We start from the raw sequence: 23,019 nt of genomic DNA on the forward strand, positions 1-23,019 counted from the left end.
CAGAAACTGTCCTTGTTGCCCATGGCAACCGATCCCTGCAGCAACAAGGTGAAAGCTGAGCTCTGATAGGTTGCTGCACACCCGGTTGAATTGTTTAGTTGAGCCACTTTAGATGTCCGTGGATCCATTCAGAATCTGCAGGTTCCGCCTAAGCATTGCTGCTAGTGGAGAATACAATATGGAGGCAGCGTGTGACCGCTCACCCTATGCATTCAGGTCTGTAATACAGGTCTATGTGTGTATGAACCGATATTGTCCATAAGAATGCAAAAAACCTAAACTAGTATCAGCCAGCAGCGCTTGTATCATGTAGTGCAGCACTTTATTGTGTGAACAGTCTGACCCTGTTCTTGGCACTTACAGGGGTTGTCTCATGAAAGAAATCCTGTGTTCATATTCCCTATAAGACAAATTAATATTGTAGAGGGGTGTCCGTGGCTCAAGACCCTCCCTCCTCTCCCCTGAGCCAGTACTGAAAGTCTAACGGACACGAGCCGCCCCGTGTATTATGTAGATGGACGTTCATCTGAATGACTGACATGTAATACTAGATTTCCCCTGCAGGGCAAATGTTTGGCTGGCCAAGGGATAGAGTGTCAGCTGCAAGCCAAGCGGTTCCTATATATAAGAGGTTGTCTGTGATTAGGCCACAGCTGTCTGCACGAGAACTGGATGTTGTGCCAAAACAGAAGAGAAAATAACCTATGCCATTCACATGGCAGAAATGTGGGCACATTTTTGTAGTACCGGTGAATATAACTTAGGTCCCAGTGTTGAGACTGTAATGTGGACACTTAAATGGACCTACATTACTGCCATCTGAATGAGGCCACGTTCACACAGTACAGATTTTGCATGCTTTTTTTTCTAAGCCAAAACCAGAATTGCATAGTTGCCAACATTTGAATTTTTTTTTCTAGGGACACTTAGGCCCCGTGCACACGACTGTAAAAAATCTCTGTAATTGCAGACCATAACACGGTCCGCAATTACGGACCCGCCCGGTTCTATTGGCCGTGGACACCTTTCCGTATCGCTACGAATAGGCGTCTGTGTCGGGAATTATGGAGCATGTTCTACTTTTTGTTTTTTACGGGTCGTGCTCCCATACAAACTGCAGCCATTGGCGGACGTGCCCGTAACCGCAGGCTTTGATTACGGGACCAGCCATGTGCATGAGGCCTTTGCGTGTGGCTTATCTGGTGGGAGTGGCTTCTTTGGTGGGAGTGGCTTTCCGCGTACAAATAAACAAACAAAAATTTCTGCACTAGTTTGGCTGACAACTTTTATGGTGGCCGGTATCTCTCTGGTTGTATACAGGCAGGTGATTACTAGAGCTAGGCAATATGTGCTGACCACTACTGGCAGCGTAAAAACCAGCATAGACACTAGCTCCCTGTAGATAGTTCCACACTGCTCTCTGTAGATAATGCCAGTGCCCGCTGTAGATATTACCACATACTGCCCTCTGTAGATGGTGCCCTATAGATGCCACTGTGCCCTCTAGATAATGCCACACAGCCTCCCTGTAATCACAGTGCCCTCTAGATGCCACTGTGCCCTCTGCAGATGCCACATACTGCCCTCTGTAAATAATGACACTGTGCCCTCTGTAGACAGTGCCACCCCCCTAGATGCCAATGCCCTCTGTAGATTGTTCAGGAAATGTATCTTTTGACCAGCATATCTCACTCTGGAGGACCTGTCCTGTATTACACCGACAAGACAATGATGTGAATGGGCACCGTGTAATGCTTAATATCCCCTGTGGCGGCGCTGCAGGAAAACTGAACACTTAGAGGCTCTGTCACCAGATTTTGCAATCCCCATCTTCTATTGCAGCAGATCGGCGCTGCAATGTAGATTACAGTAACATTTTGTTTTTTTAAAAACGAGCATTTTTGGCCAAGTTATGACCATTTTTATATTTATGTAAATGAGGCTTGCAAAAGTACAAGTGGGCGTGTTTAAAGTACAAGTGGGCGTGTATTATGTGCGTACATCGGGGCGTTTTTACTTGTTTTACTAGCTGGGCGTTCTGACGAGAAGTATCATCCACTTCTCTTCACAACGCCCAGCTTCTGGCAGTGCAGACACAGCGTGTTCTCGCGAGATCACGCTGTGACGTCACTTCCTGCCCCAGGTCCTGCATCATGTCGGACGAGCGAGGACACATCGGCACCAGTTGATTCTGCAGCAGCATCAGCGTTTGCAGGTAAGTAGCTACATCGACTTACCTGCCTCTGGTGCCGATGTGTCCTCGCTTGTCCGACACGATGCAGGACCTGGGGCAGGAAGTGAGTGACGTCACAGCGTGATCTCTCGAGAACACGGCTGTGTCTGCATTGCCAGAAGCTGGGCGTTCTGAAGAGAAGTGGATGATACTTCTATGCACAACGCCCAGCTAGTAAAAGTAGTAAACACGCCCCGATGTACGCACATAATACACGCCCACTTGGACTTTTACTGTAAACACGCCCAGTTGTACTTTTGCAAGCCTCATTTACATAAATATAAGAATGGTCATAACTTGGCCAAAAATGCTCGTTTTTAAAAGAAAAAAAACGTTACTGTAATCTACATTGCAGCGCCGATCTGCTGCAATAGGAGATAGGGGTTGCAACGGGCCAATTATGGGGCAACGAGAATTCATATGAATGCTCATTCCTAATCATTACAATGTGTAAACGGCAACAATCAGCCGATAAACGAGCCAATGCTCATTCATCGGCTGATCATATCGTTTATGCAGCAAATCTCTGTGTATATAGGGAGACGCGCTGCCGACACGATAGAAACGTATGGGGACGAGCGATCGTAGTATCAATCGCTCGTCCCCATGCATTGCTCCTTGTGAAAGACGCAAACGAGCGCCGATCAACGAGTTGTCTTGTTGATCGGTGCTAGTTTACGCGGCCCATGTAAGAAAACCCTTACCGCCAGGTTTCCCCACAGATCACAGCTGATCGCTGTGGGTGCCAGCAGAAGACATTTCATGTTCAGCTTATTGTCCTCTCCTTTAAGGGTATGTTCACACGGCCTATTTACGGACGTAATTCGGGCGTTTTTGCCCCGAATTACGTCTGAAAATAGCGCCTCAATAGCGCTGACAAACATCTGCCCATTGAAAGCAATGGGCAGATGTTTGTCTGTTCACACGAGGCGTATATTTACGCGCCACTGTCAAATGACGGCGCGTAAATAGACGCCCGCGTCTAAGAAGTGACCTGTCACTTCTTTGGCCGTAATTGGAGCCGTTATTCATTGACTCCAATGAATAGCAGCGCTAATTACGCCCGTAATGGATGCGGCGTTCAAGCGCCTGCACATGCCGGTACGGCTGAAATTACGGGGATGTTTTCAGGCTGAAACATCCCCGTAATTTCAGCCGTAACGGACGCCCTCGTGTGAACATACCCTTAGGGTATGTTCACACGAGGTCATTACGTCCGTAACTGACGGACGTATTTCGGCCGCAAGTACCGGACCGAACACTGCAGGGAGCCGGGCTCCTAGCATCATAGTTATGTACGATGCTAGGAGTCCCTGCCTCGCTGCCGGACAACTGTCCCGTACTGAAAACATGATTACAGTACGGGACAGTTATCCTGCAGCGAGGCAGGGATTCCTAGCGTCGTACATAAGTATGATGCTAGGAGCCCGGCTCCCTGCAGTGTTCGGTCCGGTACTTGCGGCCGAAATACGTCCGTCAGTTACGGACGTAATGACCTCGTGTGAACATACCCTTAGGGATTGTCCAAAAGTGAAGAACACCTTTGACATACAATACAGCCATCTGCCCAAGCTCTTACTTTGCATGAAAGCTTCACAGGTGAGGGGGGGCCCCTATGACATCTTCCCAATTCTGATGGCACCAGCTCCAGAACACTCCAGTCACCTACCCGCTAGCTCAGTGCAGGCAGAAATGGGAACGGGCTGATTTGGGCAGTGAGAACTTCTTTCCTTCCAGGTCGCTCCTTACTGATATCCGGCGTTGGATTCTCTGTACAGCAGTGTAGGTGAAGGTTAGCGGCCAAAACTTACATGAGAAAAAAAGCCATCTTTATTATAGGAACAATTACTACCTCTACATCAGTAAATCTCAACCCACAAACTAGAGATCCGATGATCAGAGACGTGCACACATCCTCGTCTGCAGAGAACATATCGGCTCATCACGGGTGATACAGTCTGACTGGTGCCTTACAACAGGCCAGCCCAGGCGCACGCAGTCCCTACATCCAGGCAGGTTACGCCTTTGTGGTTATGTGGCCCTTTGGTGTTGTAACGATGAGAGGTCTGGACATGTGCTCTCCTTCCACTCTCTGGAAAAAATATTCCTGCACAAGAAAAAAGGCACCCGTTACTTACTCACGTCTCCTCGTTACACCCCCAAGATCTCAGATTGTGCTGAACAGATGTAGATTTAGGCCAAGACCCTGAGCATCCTGCGGTGATGGAGAAGACCTTTCCTGATCTCCAAGGATGGATCAGACCCGGTCCTTGGCAGTAAATATACGGCTGCTGCCCAGAGTTGTAATTTTTAGTATCTGTATTTCTTGCAGATGTTGCTAAATGTCTACATACCTTACACCCCACAGCCAGTAGCACGTGCAGTAGTACCATGCTCGCAAGCATGCCAATAGCCACCATTTTATTATCTCTTCGGACGTGTGGCCAGAAGGCGAGGAGAAGGACGAAGCCAGAGAGACACATGGCCACCAGGAGGATGATCCAGCGGAATATCTCATATGGAATCACACACAGCACCTGACAGCAGAAATATAATAACGTAGAAGTTAAGATATGTACTTCGCATCTATAATTTAAAAAAAATGGTGTCTCCATGGTAACAGACTACAAATTTTGTAGCCATGTGTTACTTCACTAATTCCACATCATATGGCCTATATTTTGCCCTAAGATTTATGTACAAATTGCCACAGCACATGGAGCGGCTCTGCCCATCTGGTGCCGCTGAGACCCCATAGTATGATTTTCTCTCAGATTCCATATAGTATAGGTGTCGTTTGGGCCCATAACATGATATACAGATACGGCTCCTGAATACAGTCATGTGTAAAAAAATAATGATTCCAATAATTAATGACAAGCAAAAAACTGCTCATACATTGATTTTGAAAATGAGAAACCGTCGTAACCCGTTGAAGACCGAGCCAATTTTCGTTTCTTCATTTTCATAGGGTCACATTACAACAACCAAAACTTTTTTTTTTTTTTCTGTTTACATAGGCATAAGACAATTTGCTTTTTGTGGGACAAGTAAAAATAAAAATAATAATAAAACAGACCTGCCAAGGTTTTTGGCATTTCAATTTTACACCGTTTACTTTGCGGTAAAATTGACAACTTTATTTTGTGGGTCAATAGGATTACGGCGATAGCAAATTTGTAAAGTTATCTTAGTTACACCATATTCTGAGACCCATAACTCTTAGTTTTCTGTTGATAGAGTGGTGTGAGGGCTCGCTAAGGGGTTAAAGGTATATAGCAGCCTGAGGGGGTCCGCCGGGGAGGAGAGAACCAGTCCTACTGACAACATTAGAAAGGAATTATTTCCCACTAGTTGTGTACAAGTACAGCGACAGCTACACCGAGCAGCCATAACATTAACCCCTTAGTGACCAGTCTATTTTAGGCCCTAATGACTAAGCTAGTTTTTTTTCCCGTTTTTCTAGTCTCATTCAAAGAGCTATAACTTATTTTTCTGTCGACATAGCTGTATGAGGACTTGTTTTTTGCGGGATTAGTTGTGCTTTTTAATGGCACCATTTTTGGGTACATACAACTTTTATTAACTTTTTTTTTGGGGGGGGAATAGAAAAAAAACCAGACATTCCGCCATTGTTCTATACGTTTTAAATTCACGCCATTCACTGTGCGGCATAAATAACATCTTTACTCTATGGGTCGGACGATACCACATATGTTTAGCTTTTTTATGTTTTACGACTTTTGCCCAATAAAAACACTTAAACTAAAATTATTTGTTTTTGCATCGTCGTTTTCCAAGGGCCGTAATTTTTTTATTTTTCCGTCAATGCAGTAATCAGAGGGCTTGTTTTTTGCGGAACGACGTAGTTTTGTTTGGTACTGTTTTGGGGTACATGAGACTTATTGATTAACTTTTATGGCTTTTTTGCGGGGCAATGGAAAAAAAAAAAAAGCAATTTCGCCATTGTTTTTTTACAGTGTTCACCTTGCGGTTTAAATGACATATTAACTTTGTTTGGGTCATTACGGTCGCTGCGATACCATGTATGTGTACTTCTATTTATTTTATACACTTTTACTAAATAAAACCATTTTTTATGGGGAAAAAAATTGATCTATTTTTTTTACTGTAACTTTTATTAATCATTTTTATTTCACATTACTTACTTGTTTTTTTAGTCCCATTAGGGGACTTCACTATGCAATCTTTTGATCGCTGCTATAATGCTTTGGTATACCGGACAGGCAACCTATTAGGACGTGACTCTGGGGAGAGAAGGCTGGCCTGTCTGGTCCAATCCCACAGAAGAGCTACTGTAGCAGAAATTACTGAAAAGTTACTGCTGGCTATGAAAGAAAGGTGTCAGAACACGCAGAGCATCGCAGCTTGCTTCATTTGGGGCTGCGTAGCAGTAAATCAGTCAGGGTGCCCATGATGACCCCTGTCCACCACCGAAAGCACCTACAATAGACACGCGAACATCAGAACCGGAAAATGGAGTAATGAAAGAAGGCGGAATGGTCTCATGAATCCCAAACCAAAATCTCAATCCGACCGATCATCTGTGGGATGTGCTGGAAAAACAAGTCCAATCCGTGGAAGCCGCACCTCACAACTTACAGGACTGAAAGGATCTGCTAACGTCTTGGATCCAGATACCACAGGAACCTTAAGAGGTCTTGTAGAGTCCATAACTCGATGGATCAGAGCCGCATTAGCAGCACGAGGGTCTACACAATATCAGGCAGGTGGTTGTAATGTTATGGCTGGACGACAACTGCTTTGATTATTCTCCATTGTGGCATATGGGCGTCATAGACCCACTCTGTAAAGAGGCTCGGACACTACATTATAAGAAAAACTATCCATTTTGAGCAAGTTATGAGCAATTTTAGATTTATGCTAATTAGCTTCTTAATAGACAACTGGGCGTGTTTTTACTTTTTTACCAACTGGGCGTTGTAAAGAGAAGTGTATGACGCTGACCAATCAGTGACCAATCCGCATCATACACTTCTCTCCATTCATTTCTAGCAGTACTCGCAAAACATCATGCTGTGCTGTCACATACTCCCATATTAACTTTACCAAAGTGTCTTGGGATTGAATAGACGTCACCTCCAGCCAGGACGCGATGTCTATTCACACTCCCGACACGTCAGTAAAGTTTCTGTGAATGACAGCACGCGAGATCAGCCATTCTGTGTGAGTAAGTCCCCAAGAAACTTTACCAAAGTGTCGGGAGTGTGAATAGACATCGCGTCCTGGCTGGAGGTGACGTCTATTCACTCCCAAGACACTTTGGTAAAGTTAATATGGGAGTATGTGACAGCACAGCATGATCTCGCGAGATCACGCAGTGTTTTGCGAGTACTGCTAGAAATGAATGGAGAGAAGTCTATGACGCTGATTGGTCACTGTCATACACTTCTCTTTACAATGCCCAGTTGGTATTAAAAGTAAAAACACGCCTACGTGTCTATTAAGAAACTAATTAGCATAAATCTGAAATTGCTCAAAAATGATCGTTTTTCAAAATAAAAAAACACTGTTCTAAACATTACAGCGGCGATCACGTTATATAGGCTATAGGGAACTTATAATGTGGTGACAGAGCCTCTTCAAGAGTGGCTACCTCCCTGGCAGCCTTGATGTGTCCATGCATTACATGGACCGCCGTTCATTTGAATGTCTGCCATGTAATGCTACATCTTACTTGCAGGGTATACGTATGCCTAGACCCGCACTATTTAACCCCTTCCCGACATTTGCCGTATGGGTACGCCATGGAAAGCATTGACTTCCCGCATTTTGCCATACCCATACGCCAAATGTTTGGCACCGGCTCAGAAGCTGAGCCGGTGCCATCATCGTCGGATCTCAGCTTTATCTTACAGCTGACAGCCGACTGTAACGACGGGGACCGAAATGAGCTTCGATCCCCGCCATTAACCCCTTAAGTGCAGCGCTCAAACGCGATCGCTGCACTTAAGGTGTTGGCAGCTCATCGGTACCCCAGGAATTAAATTGCCGGGGTTCCGGTGGCTGCAATGGCAACCGGAGGCCTAATACTGGCTTCCCGGTCTGCCTAGCACGGAGACCGCTCAAGATCCGCCCGGCGGCGGAGCCTGGTCGGCTTCCGTAGCCGCCGGCAAGATGGCGCCGGGTCAGGAGCTGATCCGGCGTCATCAGCGGTGCAAGTCAGCTGTATGTAACAGCTGACATCCACCTGTAACGGCAGGAACCGGAGCTAGCTCCCATCACTGCCATTAACCCCTTCGATGCAGCAATCGAAAGCGATTGCTGCATCGTAGTGGTTACTAGCAGATTGCCAGCCCTGACAGGCAATCAGGACTGGCGACTGCTGCTATGGCAACAGGAGACACAATGGTCTCCTGCTCTGCCATTACGGAAGCCGATCAGGCCCCGCCGGGAGGCGAAGCTTAATCGGCTTGCTGTCAGTGAATAACTGACAGATCGAATACATTGCACTATGTAGGTAGTGCAATGTATTAGAAAAAAATAAATCTGACGGCTGGACCTTCAAGTCCCCTAGTGGGACTTGAGAAAAAGTGTAAAAAAAAGGGTTAAAAAAGGGTTAAAAAAGTGTCAAAAAAAGTGTCAGTGAAAAAAAATAAAAGTTTGAAAACAATAAAAGCTGCAAGTAATAAAATAAGCGTAAAAGGGGGATTGCGTTTTATCAAGTCCTTTTATTATTGAAAAAAAAAAACATATGTATTTGGTATCGCCACGACCGTAACGACCTGAGGTATCAAAATATTATATTATTTATTGCACGGGGTGAAGCGCATAAAAAAAAATAAAGAATTTAAAAACTATACCAGAGTTTCTGTTTTTTGGTCACTTTGACCTATAAATATTGGAATAAAAAATTATCAAAAAGTCGCACGTATTCCAAAAATGGTACCTATAAAAACTATAGCTCGTCTCGCAAAAAATACAAGCCCTCATACAGCTGCGTCGACAAAAAAAATTAAAAAGTTATGGTTCTCACAACTTGGCGACAGAAAAAAAATACATTATTTTTACAAGTAATTTTATTGTGCAAAAAGTTGCAAAACATAAAAAAGTTCTATAAACTTGGTATCGCCGGAATTGTACTGACCCGCAGAATAAAGTTAACATGTAATTTATAACGCATGGTGAACGCTGTATAAAAAAACTAAATAAAACTATGCCAGAAAATGGTACCAATAATAACTACAGCTCGTCCCGCAAAAAAAAGCCTTCATACAACTACGTCTATGAAAAAATAAAATTAGTTATGGCTCCAATAAGTCAGGAAATAAAAAATATGCAGTTGTGCAGATCAGAGGGGAACATTTCTTCTGTTTCAAGAGGCGGTTTATCAAGGACCTAAAATTAGGGAACCAGGAAGGGGAGGGCCCAAACATATCTGCTGGAAGCGACGGTGCCCGTATTATACCAGGACAACACTTTCCCGGCAAAATTCCCCAAACTGCAAAGCTGCGGAGTGTGGACCAAAAGGGGCATAAGAAAGGACGCCACATATCTGTGCGACACCGGCCTGTGCAGAAAGGATTGCTTCACAGCGTAACACACATCTATGGATTATTTTATTGGTTTTTTACCCCATTATAATACCACCTGACTATGCCCCTGATGTACTCTGCCCCGCTTACATGTACCCCCACATTATAAACGGAAACACCAGCAATACTCAAACAAATCTACTACCAAGCAAAATCCGCTCTCCAAAAGCCAAATGGCGCTCTCTCCCATCTGAGCTCTACAGTGTGCCCAAACAGCAGTTTCCTTCCACATATATGGCATCGTCATACCTGGGAGAACCCTTTTAACAATTTTTGGGGTGTGTGTCTCCAGTGGCACAAGCTGGGCACGACATATTTGCCACTGAAATGGCATATCTAGGGAAAAATATACATTTTTAATTTGCACCATCCGCAGCGCATTCATTTATGGAAAAGACCTGTGGGGTGAAAATGCTCACTACACCCCTTAATAAATGCCTTGAGGGGTGCAGTTTCCATAATGGGGGTCACTTATCAGGGGTTTCTTTTTATTATTTCACATCAGAGCCTCCGCAATTGTGAACCAATACTTTGTAAATCGCCAAATTAGGCCTCAATTTTACATGGTGCTCTTTCACTCCTGAGCCTGGTCGAATGTCCAGGCAAAAGATTAGTGCCCCATGTAGGGTGTTTCTAAAACCGGGAAACACCGCATAATAATTGGAGAGCTGTCTTGTTATGGTGGCACAAGCTGGGCACCACATATTGGCATATCTATGGAAAAAAAAATCCCATTTTCACTCTGCAACATCGAATGCACACTAATTTCTACAAAACACCTGCAGGGTTAACATGCTCCCTACACTAAATATATTGTAATAAAAATAAGGCCCCAAAATCCTCTAGGTGTTCCTTTGCTTCTGAGGCCGGTGCTTCAGTCCAGTAGCACGCTAGGGCCACATGTGGGATATTTCCTAAAACTGCAGAAACTGGGCAACAAATATTGAGTTGCATTTCTCTGGTAAAACCTTCTGTGTTATAAAAAAAATTGTATTACAAATTTATTTCTGCAAAAAAATATGAAATGTGTAAATTTCCCCTCTACTTTGCTTTAATTCCTGTGAAATGTGTAAAAGGTTAAGACATTTTCTGAATGCTGTTTTGAATACTTTGAGGGGTGAAGTTTTTAAAATGGGGTGACTTTTTGGCGGTTTCTAATATATAAGGCCCTCAAAGCCGCTTCACAACTGAACTGGCCCCTGTAAAAATAGCCTTTTGAAATTTTCTTGAAAATGTGAGAAATTGCTGCTAAAGTTCTAAGCCTTGTAACGTCATAGAAAAATAAAAGGATGTTCAAACAATGATGCCAATCTAAAGTAGACATATGGGGGATGTTAATTAGCAATAATTTTGTGTGGTATTACTGCCTGTCTTACAAGCAGATACATTTAAGTTGAGAAAAATGAAAATTTTTGCAATTTTTCGCTAAATTTTGGTGTTTTTCAGAATTAAATACTGAACATATCGAGCAAATTTTGCCAGTAACATAAAGTCCAATGTGTCACGAGAAAACAATCTCAGAATCGCTTGGATAGGTAAAAGAATTCTGGAGTTATTACCACATAAAGTGACATGTCAGATTTGAAAAATGAGGCTCGGTCAGGAAGGTCAAAAGTGGCCAAAGAGGGAAGGGGTTAAAGAGGCTCTGTCACCAGATTCTCAAATCCCTATCTCCTATTGCATGTGATCGGCGCTGCAATGTAGATAACAGTAACGTTTTTTTTGTTTTTTTTTTAAACGATCATTTTTGGCAAAGTTATGAGCAATTTTATATTTATGCAAATGAGCCTTTCTAATGGACAACTGGGCGTGTTTTCTCTTATTTCCAACTGGGCGTGTATTGTGTCTGTAACATCTGGGCGTGTATTGTGTCTGTAACATCTGGGCGTGTATTGTGTCTGTAACATCTGGGCGTGTATTGTGTCTGTAACATCTGGGCGTGTCTACTTGTTTTACTAGCTGGGCGTTGTGAATAGAAGTGTTTGTCAGCACAGTTGGAAATAAGAGAAAACACGCCCAGTTGTCCATTAGAAAGGCTCATTTGCATAAATATAAAATAGCTCATAACTTGGCCAAAAATGATCGTTTTTCAAAAAAAAACTAAAACGTTACTGTTCTCTACATTGCAGCGCCGATCACATGCAATAGGGATTTGATCATCTGGTGCCAGAGCCTCTTTAAAGAAGGAGTTGATTTTGTGAAACATACTCATTCGTGGGCCATTGCTTTGAAATTCTGGTTAAAGCCACTAGTGGGCGACATCCGAATCTCTACACTTGTGTTTCGGTGTCAGTCACTCGGCTTTTGGCAGGGGAGGTAGGATCAGAGAAGAGGCTCCAGAATAAGTTTACATTTTATATATATTAGACAAAAGAGCGTTCAGTACTCACTGTGGAAGGAATGAACGGGGACAAGGAGTATCCATAGACGCAAACCGTCTCCATAAAACTGTAGGCGCCCACCGTTGAGCTCACCCCTTTCCTCCACTGAAGAAATCCCCAGAGTGCTAAAGGCACGAGCCAGGCGTAGCTGTATATGACGATGCCAGCCACTGTAACTGCAGGAGAGAAGTGACGAGGTCACCCAGGATACAGCAGCGGTGCATCGCCTCGCATTTTACATTCAATGACACCGACCTTTGTGGAACTGCGGACTGTAGTTATAGTCTGGATGGCCGTGCATCTGGATAAAGGTCGCCAAGTTCCCCACAACTGTGACAGTAATCACCAATGTGGCACAAATCCAGAATGGTCCTAAAAGAGAGAGATGAAGGCCGAGTAACATGAGACGGATCCCACACTTATTACCTGAATAGGCCAAGCTGATGTTCTAAGTCTTAAAGGGGAACTCCATCTGAGTGCAATTTCTAATGTGTCACTAGTCAAAATCTCTAACAAATCTTATAAACTTATTAGATCGCAGAGAGACTTGGTTTCTTCCGGAGCATCTTGTCGTCCTGTGCACACGTACCGTACAGATCGGGATTGTTTCGGAGGTGATGTCTGACAAAGTTCTTTCCTGGCATGGGAACGAAGGACGCTCTGATCCTGTCCAGCACCTGATGGAGAACAATACGGGGGTAGTTAACTCCTATGTGCAGAGCCCCCCCTACTGGACATGGTTAGGTCTGACATGGTTTCTGTATTAATAATTTAACTATTAGAATGCAGCATAAAGGGACTCAATAAATAATAGTCCAATATCAGACTGATAATCCCAAATAAATTATTATTGTAGGGGTGCTCCAGTCAGTATTATCCCCTTCCATAGGACTTAGGACCCCCATTAGTAACCAGGGCAAGTTACATCGTCACTGTAATGACCACATTGCACCAGCAGAGGTCAGCTCATTGTAGGGGGAGCTTTTAGTTACATAATCCCTTTAATATTCTAATAATGATATTACCCCCCCACATCTCCCAGGCCTTCCACCCTGCCTCAGGGCACCCACGTGGCACAGGTGTATTATGTTTGGGTACCCAAACTCATCCAGAGAATGTCCGTTCCTATCCCAAAATTTAAAAAAAAAAGTCCCCTCCACCGACCAGTACCAAATATCTAATTGCCAATGCTCACCTGTCCTTATATCAATCACAAGTATGTTTCCCATATACAAATGTAGGGGGGGAGGGGCAGGCGATGTAGAGGACTCACCTGGGAAGTGTCTACATCAAAGAGGTCCTGGTAGTACTGGAAGGTCCAGAAGCCGGAGGCTTTCTTCTGAGGTGCGAGGAGCTGCGGAGAGAATAACCAGGGGTTAACATGGAGTATATTCTGTGCAGTCCTGACACGAGGGCAGTATACAGGAGCCTTCATACCTCAGTCTGATCCGTCTCCCCCTCCTCCCCCTCGCTGTCCGCGCCCATCTGTAGGGTGGCATGCTGGGGTCCTCCGTCCTCACTCACACTCTTCGTCGTGGCATTCGGACTTGCAGCAAGAAGGTCGGCCGCTTCATCAAACTCTGCAGATAGAAACTTCACATAAGTCCTGCAGCCGATCAGATCTCTGATCACCCTGCAGATAAATGTGGTCTATTGTTCCCTGTTATCAGCAAGCTAGGGCTGGGGAGAGGCTGATCATAATTCATTGAGCTGATAATTGGAAGGCCAGATAAATCCCTGCCCCCATTATTATCTCATGTAGCAATTAGGTCCAATATTCTGCGCTCATTCATTTCATGTATCTTTAGAACAGTCCAAATCCCCAGTGAAGTCAGAGGTGATACAATTGTCTAGAGCCACCACTAGGGGGAGCTCAGGTGTTTACTGCACACTGGAGTACTAGGGAGATTCTATGTACAAGTCATCTGCAGTGAGCTCCCCCTAGTGGTGGCTGCAGGCAGAATTTTCGGGTTCATCCTTATAGAATATCAGGGCGTTGGTTACAGTATAACCCCCCCTTTCAGGCAAGTCTGATAATAACACAAAGGATAGGAGAGGTGGGGGTGGGTTCAATGTCTCCAAGGCCCCATTCACCAGAGAGATTCACAAGGACAGATAAATAAAAACTGCTGCAAAAAAAAAAAATCTGAACTAAGCCGAAAAAAAAAAAAAAAAAAGTTTATAAATTGTATGTTCGGTGTGAACTAGGCCTAACTAATCCTGGCATACACATAATAGATGTCTGACAGTACAATTTTGTATACTTGCAGTCACCACTAGGGGGAGCTTGTTGGAGATTATTGAGTTTATTTGGAGTGGTATTAAATTGTGTGCAGAGAGCTCCCTCTAGTGGGGACTGCTGGCAGACAGAATTTTATCATGCAACTGTCTTGGCAGGGGATTTGGAGCTTTGTTTCAGAAAAATGGAGCTCCTATAATAAGAAAATAGCACAGAATATTGTGTCTAGGAAATAATAGGCACATAAGACGAGGCCTTGTGGTGACCAGCGACCAATCAGAATCCACGTTTCATTTTCTAAAAACCCTGGACGCACTAAGAATGAAAACTGAATTCTGATTGGCTGTTGTACGAGGCCACTCTACTCACAGTCCCAAAGTGTCTCCGGTCCACGGCAGGGGACGACTTTTACTGTGCCACCCATAAACAAGCAAGGGGGTTCACATAGTTATGCAATAGCCAGTGTTAGGTTGCCATACTACAACTTTTACAAGACCCAACCTTTTTTAGTTTCTTTTTTTAGAAGGAAAACATTATATCATGGTGCACCTGTGTACTACACCCAAATACGTCATCATTACAGCTCAGTATACAGGAGGGCGGCATGTAATAACCGGGTGTACACATAATGCCCTGCGACATTATACAGTCCTGTTATTTACCTTGGAACTGGAGTTGGTCGGCGGACGCCATCTCATAGGAGCGACATGCCCCAAATCCCGTGACCACCAGAGAACTGACAACTACCCTACTGCCAGCGCTCAGCGGCCGCGTCACCACTCACAGGACTGTACCAACTGAGCACAGACACAAGGGGTGGATTTCACTCGGATGCCACAAGTGTCTGACACCTAGCCGGTACTAAAAGAATCACATAGAGTTGTTGGTTTCCAGCTCAGTAACGGGAAAACTGCAGATTAGTGTATAGATAATGGTTTATTAGCAAGTTATCCCACCCCCTTTATCAAATGGGACAGTCGTCAGCCCAGATAGGGGTTATCAAAACGGAACCTAAAGAATATGCTATTTTTACTCAGGGGAAGAGTTTTAAGGTAGCAGTAACTGAGGGCACTGAACCCGGAAGTGTCCTCTGTGTTGGAGGACAGATATGGCCGGCCGGTGTGTAGGGGGCTTATTGCGGAGGTCGTGCTCTGGGAGTGCAGCCCCTGTAGTTGCAGAGGCGAAGCCTGGGTTTTGGGAGCGAATGAAAAGCAAAAAGATGGGTAAGATAAGAGTCTATGGTGGGGGAGGGTATAATGTGTCACAGCGTGGAAGGAACACGTGGGGGGATGTGCGGAGCCTGACCGCTTATCTCCGTTCACAGTTATTCCGTTTTTCTTAACATGAAGAGACATTAGTGGCTGCAGGAACTAAAAGTCCTATTCTATGTTTATGTAAAGTGATATCCCTTATATAGTGATTGCTTCAATTTCCTAGGGATCAGAATGTTTATCTATGTTATATACTGCCCCCTATGTACAAGAATATAACTACTATAATACTGCTCCCTATATACAAGAATATAACTACTATAATACTGCCCCTATATACAAGAATATAACTACTATAATACTGCTCCTATATAAAAGAATATAACTACTATAATACTGCCCCCTATGTACAAGAATATAACTACTATAATACTGCTCCCTATGTACAAGAATATAACTACTATAATACTGCCCCCTATATACAAGAATATAACTACTATAATACTGACCCCATGTACAAGAATATAACTACTATAATACTGCCCCCTATGTACAAGAATATAACTACTATAATACTGACCCCTATGTACAAGAATATAACTACTATAATACTGCCCCCTATGTACAAGAATATAACTACTATAATACTGCCCCCTATGTACAAGAATATAACTACTATAATACTGCCCCTATGTACAAGAATATAACTACTATAATACTGCTCCCTATATACAAGAATATAACTACTATAATACTGCCCCCTATGTACAAGAATATAACTACTATAATACTGCTCCCTATATACAAGAATATAACTACTATAATACTGCCCCCTATATACAAGAATATAACTACTATAATACTGCTCCTATATACAAGAATATAACTACTATAATACTGCTCCTATATACAAGAATATAACTACTATAATACTGCTCCTATATAAAAGAATATAACTACTATAATACTGCTCCTATATACAAGAATATAACTACTATAATACTGCTCCTATATACAAGAATATAACTACTATAATACTGCTCCTATATAAAAGAATATAACTACTATAATACTGCCCCCTATATACAAGAATATAACTACTATAATACTGACCCCATGTACAAGAATATAACTACTATAATACTGCCCCCTATGTACAAGAATATAACTACTATAATACTGCTCCCTATATACAAGAATATAACTACTATAATACTGCCCCCTATATACAAGAATATAACTACTATAATACTGACCCCATGTACAAGAATATAACTACTATAATACTGCCCCCTATGTACAAGAATATAACTACTATAATACTGACCCCTATGTACAAGAATATAACTACTATAATACTGCCCCCTATGTACAAGAATATAACTACTATAATACTGCCCCCTATGTACAAGAATATAACTACTATAATACTGCCCCTATGTACAAGAATATAACTACTATAATACTGCTCCCTATATACAAGAATATAACTACTATAATACTGCCCCCTATGTACAAGAATATAACTACTATAATACTGCTCCCTATATACAAGAATATAACTACTATAATACTGCCCCCTATATACAAGAATATAACTACTATAATACTGCCCCCTATATACAAGAATATAACTACTATAATACTGCCCCTGTATACAAGAATATAACTACTATAATACTGCCCCCTATATATAAGAATATAACTACTATAATACTGCCCCCTATATACAAGAATATAACTACTATAATACTGCCTCCTATGTACAAGAATATAACTACTATAATACTGCCCCCTATAAATAAGAATATAACTACTATAATACTGCCCCCTATATACAAGAATATAACTACTATAATACTGCCTCCTATGGACAAGAATATAACTACTATAATACTGCCCCCTATATACAAGAATAAATCTACTATAATACTGCCCCCTGTGTACAAGAATATAACTACTATAATACTGCCCCCTATATACAAGAATATAACTACTATAATACTGTCCCCTATATACAAGAATATAACTACTATAATACTGCCCCCTATATATAAGAATATAACTACTATAATACTGCCCCCTGTGTACAAGAATATAACTACTATAATACTGCCCCCTTTATACAAGAATATAACTACTATAATACTGTCCCCTATATACAAGAATATAACTACTATAATACTGCCCCCTATATACAAGAATATAACTACTATAATACTGCCCCCTATGTACAAGAATATAACTACTATAATTCTGCCCCCTATGTACAAGAATATAACTACTATAATACTGCCCCCTATATACAAGAATATAACTACTATAATACTGCCCCTATATACAAGAATATAACTACTATAATACTGCCCCCTATATACAAGAATATAACTACTATAATTCTGCCCCCTATATACAAGAATATAACTACTATAATTCTGCCCCCTATATACAAGAATATAACTACTGTAATACTGCCTCCTATATACAAGAATATAACTACTATAATACTGCCCCCTTATATACAAGAATATAACTACTATAATACTGCCCCTATATACAAGAATATAACTACTATAATACTGCCCCTATATACAAGAATATAACTACTATAATACTGCTCCCTATATACAAGAATATAACTACTATAATACTGCCCGCTATATACAAGAATATAACTACTATAATACTGCCCCCTATGTATAAGAATATAACTACTATAATACTGCCCCATGTACAAGAATATAACTACTATAATACTGCCCCCTATGTATAAGAATATAACTACTATAATACTGCCCCCTATGTATAAGAATATAACTACTATAATACTGCCCCATGTACAAGAATATAACTACTATAATACTGCCCCCTATGTACAAGAATATAACTACTATAATACTGCCCCTATATACAAGAATATAACTACTATAATACTGCCCCCTATGTACAAGAATACAACTACTATAATACTGTCCCTATATACAAGAATATAACTACTATAATACTGCCCCCTATATACAAGAATATAACTACTATAATACTGCCCCCTATATACAAGAATATAACTACTATAATACTGCCCCTATATACAAGAATATAACTACTATAATACTGCCCCCTATATATAAGAATATAACTACTATAATACTGCCCCCTATATACAAGAATATAACTACTATAATACTGCCTCCTATGTACAAGAATATAACTACTATAATACTGCCCCCTATAAATAAGAATATAACTACTATAATACTGCCCCCTATATACAAGAATATAACTACTATAATACTGCCTCCTATGGACAAGAATATAACTACTATAATACTGCCCCCTATATACAAGAATAAATCTACTATAATACTGCCCCCTGTGTACAAGAATATAACTACTATAATACTGCCCCCTATATACAAGAATATAACTACTATAATACTGTCCCCTATATACAAGAATATAACTACTATAATACTGCCCCCTATATATAAGAATATAACTACTATAATACTGCCCCCTGTGTACAAGAATATAACTACTATAATACTGCCCCCTTTATACAAGAATATAACTACTATAATACTGTCCCCTATATACAAGAATATAACTACTATAATACTGCCCCCTATATACAAGAATATAACTACTATAATACTGCCCCCTATGTACAAGAATATAACTACTATAATTCTGCCCCCTATGTACAAGAATATAACTACTATAATACTGCCCCTATATACAAGAATATAACTACTATAATACTGCCCCTATATACAAGAATATAACTACTATAATACTGCCCCCTATATACAAGAATATAACTACTATAATTCTGCCCCCTATATACAAGAATATAACTACTATAATTCTGCCCCCTATATACAAGAATATAACTACTGTAATACTGCCTCCTATATACAAGAATATAACTACTATAATACTGCCCCCTTATATACAAGAATATAACTACTATAATACTGCCCCCTATATACAAGAATATAACTACTATAATACTGCCCCTATATACAAGAATATAACTACTATAATACTGCTCCCTATATACAAGAATATAACTACTATAATACTGCCCGCTATATACAAGAATATAACTACTATAATACTGCCCCCTATGTATAAGAATATAACTACTATAATACTGCCCCATGTACAAGAATATAACTACTATAATACTGCCCCCTATGTATAAGAATATAACTACTATAATACTGCCCCCTATGTATAAGAATATAACTACTATAATACTGCCCCATGTACAAGAATATAACTACTATAATACTGCCCCCTATGTACAAGAATATAACTACTATAATACTGCCCCTATATACAAGAATATAACTACTATAATACTGCCCCCTATGTACAAGAATACAACTACTATAATACTGTCCCTATATACAAGAATATAACTACTATAATACTGCCCCCTATATACAAGAATATAACTACTATAATACTGCCCCCTATATACAAGAATATAACTACTATAATACTGCCCCTATATACAAGAATATAACTACTATAATACTGCCCCCTATATATAAGAATATAACTACTATAATACTGCCCCCTATATACAAGAATATAACTACTATAATACTGCCTCCTATGTACAAGAATATAACTACTATAATACTGCCCCCTATAAATAAGAATATAACTACTATAATACTGCCCCCTATATACAAGAATATAACTACTATAATACTGCCTCCTATGGACAAGAATATAACTACTATAATACTGCCCCCTATATACAAGAATAAATCTACTATAATACTGCCCCCTGTGTACAAGAATATAACTACTATAATACTGCCCCCTATATACAAGAATATAACTACTATAATACTGTCCCCTATATACAAGAATATAACTACTATAATACTGCCCCCTATATATAAGAATATAACTACTATAATACTGCCCCCTGTGTACAAGAATATAACTACTATAATACTGCCCCCTTTATACAAGAATATAACTACTATAATACTGTCCCCTATATACAAGAATATAACTACTATAATACTGCCCCCTATATACAAGAATATAACTACTATAATACTGCCCCCTATGTACAAGAATATAACTACTATAATTCTGCCCCCTATGTACAAGAATATAACTACTATAATACTGCCCCCTATATACAAGAATATAACTACTATAATACTGCCCCTATATACAAGAATATAACTACTATAATACTGCCCCCTATATACAAGAATATAACTACTATAATTCTGCCCCCTATATACAAGAATATAACTACTATAATTCTGCCCCCTATATACAAGAATATAACTACTGTAATACTGCCTCCTATATACAAGAATATAACTACTGTAATACTGCCTCCTATATACAAGAATATAACTACTATAATACTGCCCCCTTATATACAAGAATATAACTACTATAATACTGCCCCCTATATACAAGAATATAACTACTATAATACTGCCCCTATATACAAGAATATAACTACTATAATACTGCTCCCTATATACAAGAATATAACTACTATAATACTGCCCGCTATATACAAGAATATAACTACTATAATACTGCCCCCTATGTATAAGAATATAACTACTATAATACTGCCCCATGTACAAGAATATAACTACTATAATACTGCCCCCTATGTACAAGAATATAACTACTATAATACTGCCCCTATATACAAGAATATAACTACTATAATACTGCCCCCTATGTACAAGAATACAACTACTAGATCACTACATATATTTTTATACGGTCTTCCATTCATTATTTTACCTCTTTCTTCTCCTCACAGTTGTCTGGACAAAAAGCCTCTTGCGTGATTATAAGGAAGCCTGCAAGGATATTGTAGTGGGAGCCAAGGAGCGCCCTGGTAAAGCTACCCTGTATCTGTCCCTGCTGGGGGGTGTGGGGTTGTGCTCGTCTAAAGCCCCTTCTGAGGACTCCTTCCAGTGTTCAGTCCTGGAAGCTTCAGCCGCTCTACTCTTACTCTCCCCTTGGACACGTAGTGGGAATACTGACCGGCACGTGCAGCAACTCATCGGCCTGAGTAACCAGGGACGTCTGCGACATATTAATCTCCTGGTCATGTCCCTTGTGTATGAGGCTCCATATGACCCGGACTGTGACCTGTACAACAGCCAGTGCCCACACCTGCAGCCGCGCATGCTGGACTTTTCTAGCCGGGTAATGGACATTGGCTTCTTAGGACACTGGTGGCTTCTTAAGAAGAAGATGAAAGACTTTGATATAAATGAAGATGAATTCAGCAAGCTTCCCCTCAGCATGAAAACCATTTCCCATAATGATCTGCACTCGGAGGCCAATGAAAGACTCTATGAGACCAAATTCAAGCCGATTGTTATGTCTGAAGACCTGCTGGAATCGGAGGCTCCTGTTATGCCTGAAGACCAGCTGGAGTCGGAGGCTCCTGTTGTGCCTGAAGACCAGCTGGAGTCTGAGGCTCCTGTTATGCCTGAAGACCAGCTGGAGTTAGAGGCTCCTCCAGTACACAGAATTGCTCTATAGTGGGCGCTTTGGAGCTGCTTTATATTTATATGTATAGACTAGAGTATACACATGAGAAATAACGTTATATAATCTACTGTCCTGTGGGGGGGGGGGGGGTGTACGGACTTCACTGTAAGGCTCCGATCACACTGGAGTCATGGTGCTGTAACCGATCCGTCATTTCGATCGATTTCGGTTTTTGCAGTTTTGTCACCTTTAAAAGCGAAAGAACTCCCACACCAGGCGTGGTTCACATTGGCGTTAGAAATCCAAAACGCTGCAAATCATTATCTCATAAAAAGTTTTGACACTTTCTTATATACTTTGTTTTAATTCAATGCTATCTTTACGATCTCTGCTTGCTGCCAGGCAATAGGAACTTTATTTGTTTACGTTTGGAGACTAAAACCCCTGAACAGACCTAAAGATTTACAACTTTGTTTTTTTGCTTACTGGTGCGTAACCCCAATAATAGTAATGTTTCCAGAGTATACACCCAATGCATCCATAGGCTTAAATTAACCCTATGTATATCAATACTGGTCTTTTGGCATAAGCACAGGTGCATTCATAACCAGTAGCTTCAATCATCTGGAGTGTTTCCCTGACATACTAGATAAGGTACTAAAGGGGTTTTCCCATGAGAGACATTTATGACGTATCCACAGGATACGTCATAAATGTCAATTAGATGCGGGTCCCACCTCTGGCCCCTAAACCCCGTTCTACCTCTTTGTGTTCCGGCTGATTTCTGACCATGAAGGAGGAAACCGCGTAGCTCGCCGTGCTATGCTGTTTCCACAAACTCCATAGAACTGAATAGTAGTTACTCAGCGAATGA

The 23,019-nt window shown here is 41.2% G+C and overlaps 2 protein-coding genes across 2 annotated transcripts; one reads left to right on the forward strand and one right to left on the reverse strand.

Moving 5' to 3' along the window:
* Window positions 1–4,040: 4,040 nt before the first annotated feature.
* Window positions 4,041–15,211, reverse strand: YIPF2 (Yip1 domain family member 2). Its single transcript, XM_075859007.1, has 8 exons — window positions 15,093–15,211; window positions 13,629–13,771; window positions 13,465–13,545; window positions 12,781–12,868; window positions 12,447–12,563; window positions 12,201–12,367; window positions 4,588–4,770; window positions 4,041–4,340 (listed from the first exon to the last, which is right to left on the reverse strand). Exons 1-8 carry the CDS (start codon window positions 15,121–15,123, stop codon window positions 4,251–4,253), a joined length of 900 nt encoding a protein of 299 aa, XP_075715122.1. The 5' UTR covers window positions 15,124–15,211; the 3' UTR covers window positions 4,041–4,250.
* Window positions 15,212–15,488: 277 nt separating this feature from the next.
* On the forward strand, window positions 15,489–22,496 carry TIMM29 (translocase of inner mitochondrial membrane 29). Its single transcript, XM_075859008.1, has 2 exons — window positions 15,489–15,653; window positions 21,463–22,496. Exons 1-2 carry the CDS (start codon window positions 15,539–15,541, stop codon window positions 22,194–22,196), a joined length of 849 nt encoding a protein of 282 aa, XP_075715123.1. The 5' UTR covers window positions 15,489–15,538; the 3' UTR covers window positions 22,197–22,496.
* Window positions 22,497–23,019: the final 523 nt, after the last annotated feature.

This window comes from Rhinoderma darwinii, chromosome 3 (genome assembly GCF_050947455.1).
Source record: "Rhinoderma darwinii isolate aRhiDar2 chromosome 3, aRhiDar2.hap1, whole genome shotgun sequence".
Taxonomy (NCBI): domain Eukaryota; kingdom Metazoa; phylum Chordata; class Amphibia; order Anura; family Rhinodermatidae; genus Rhinoderma; species Rhinoderma darwinii.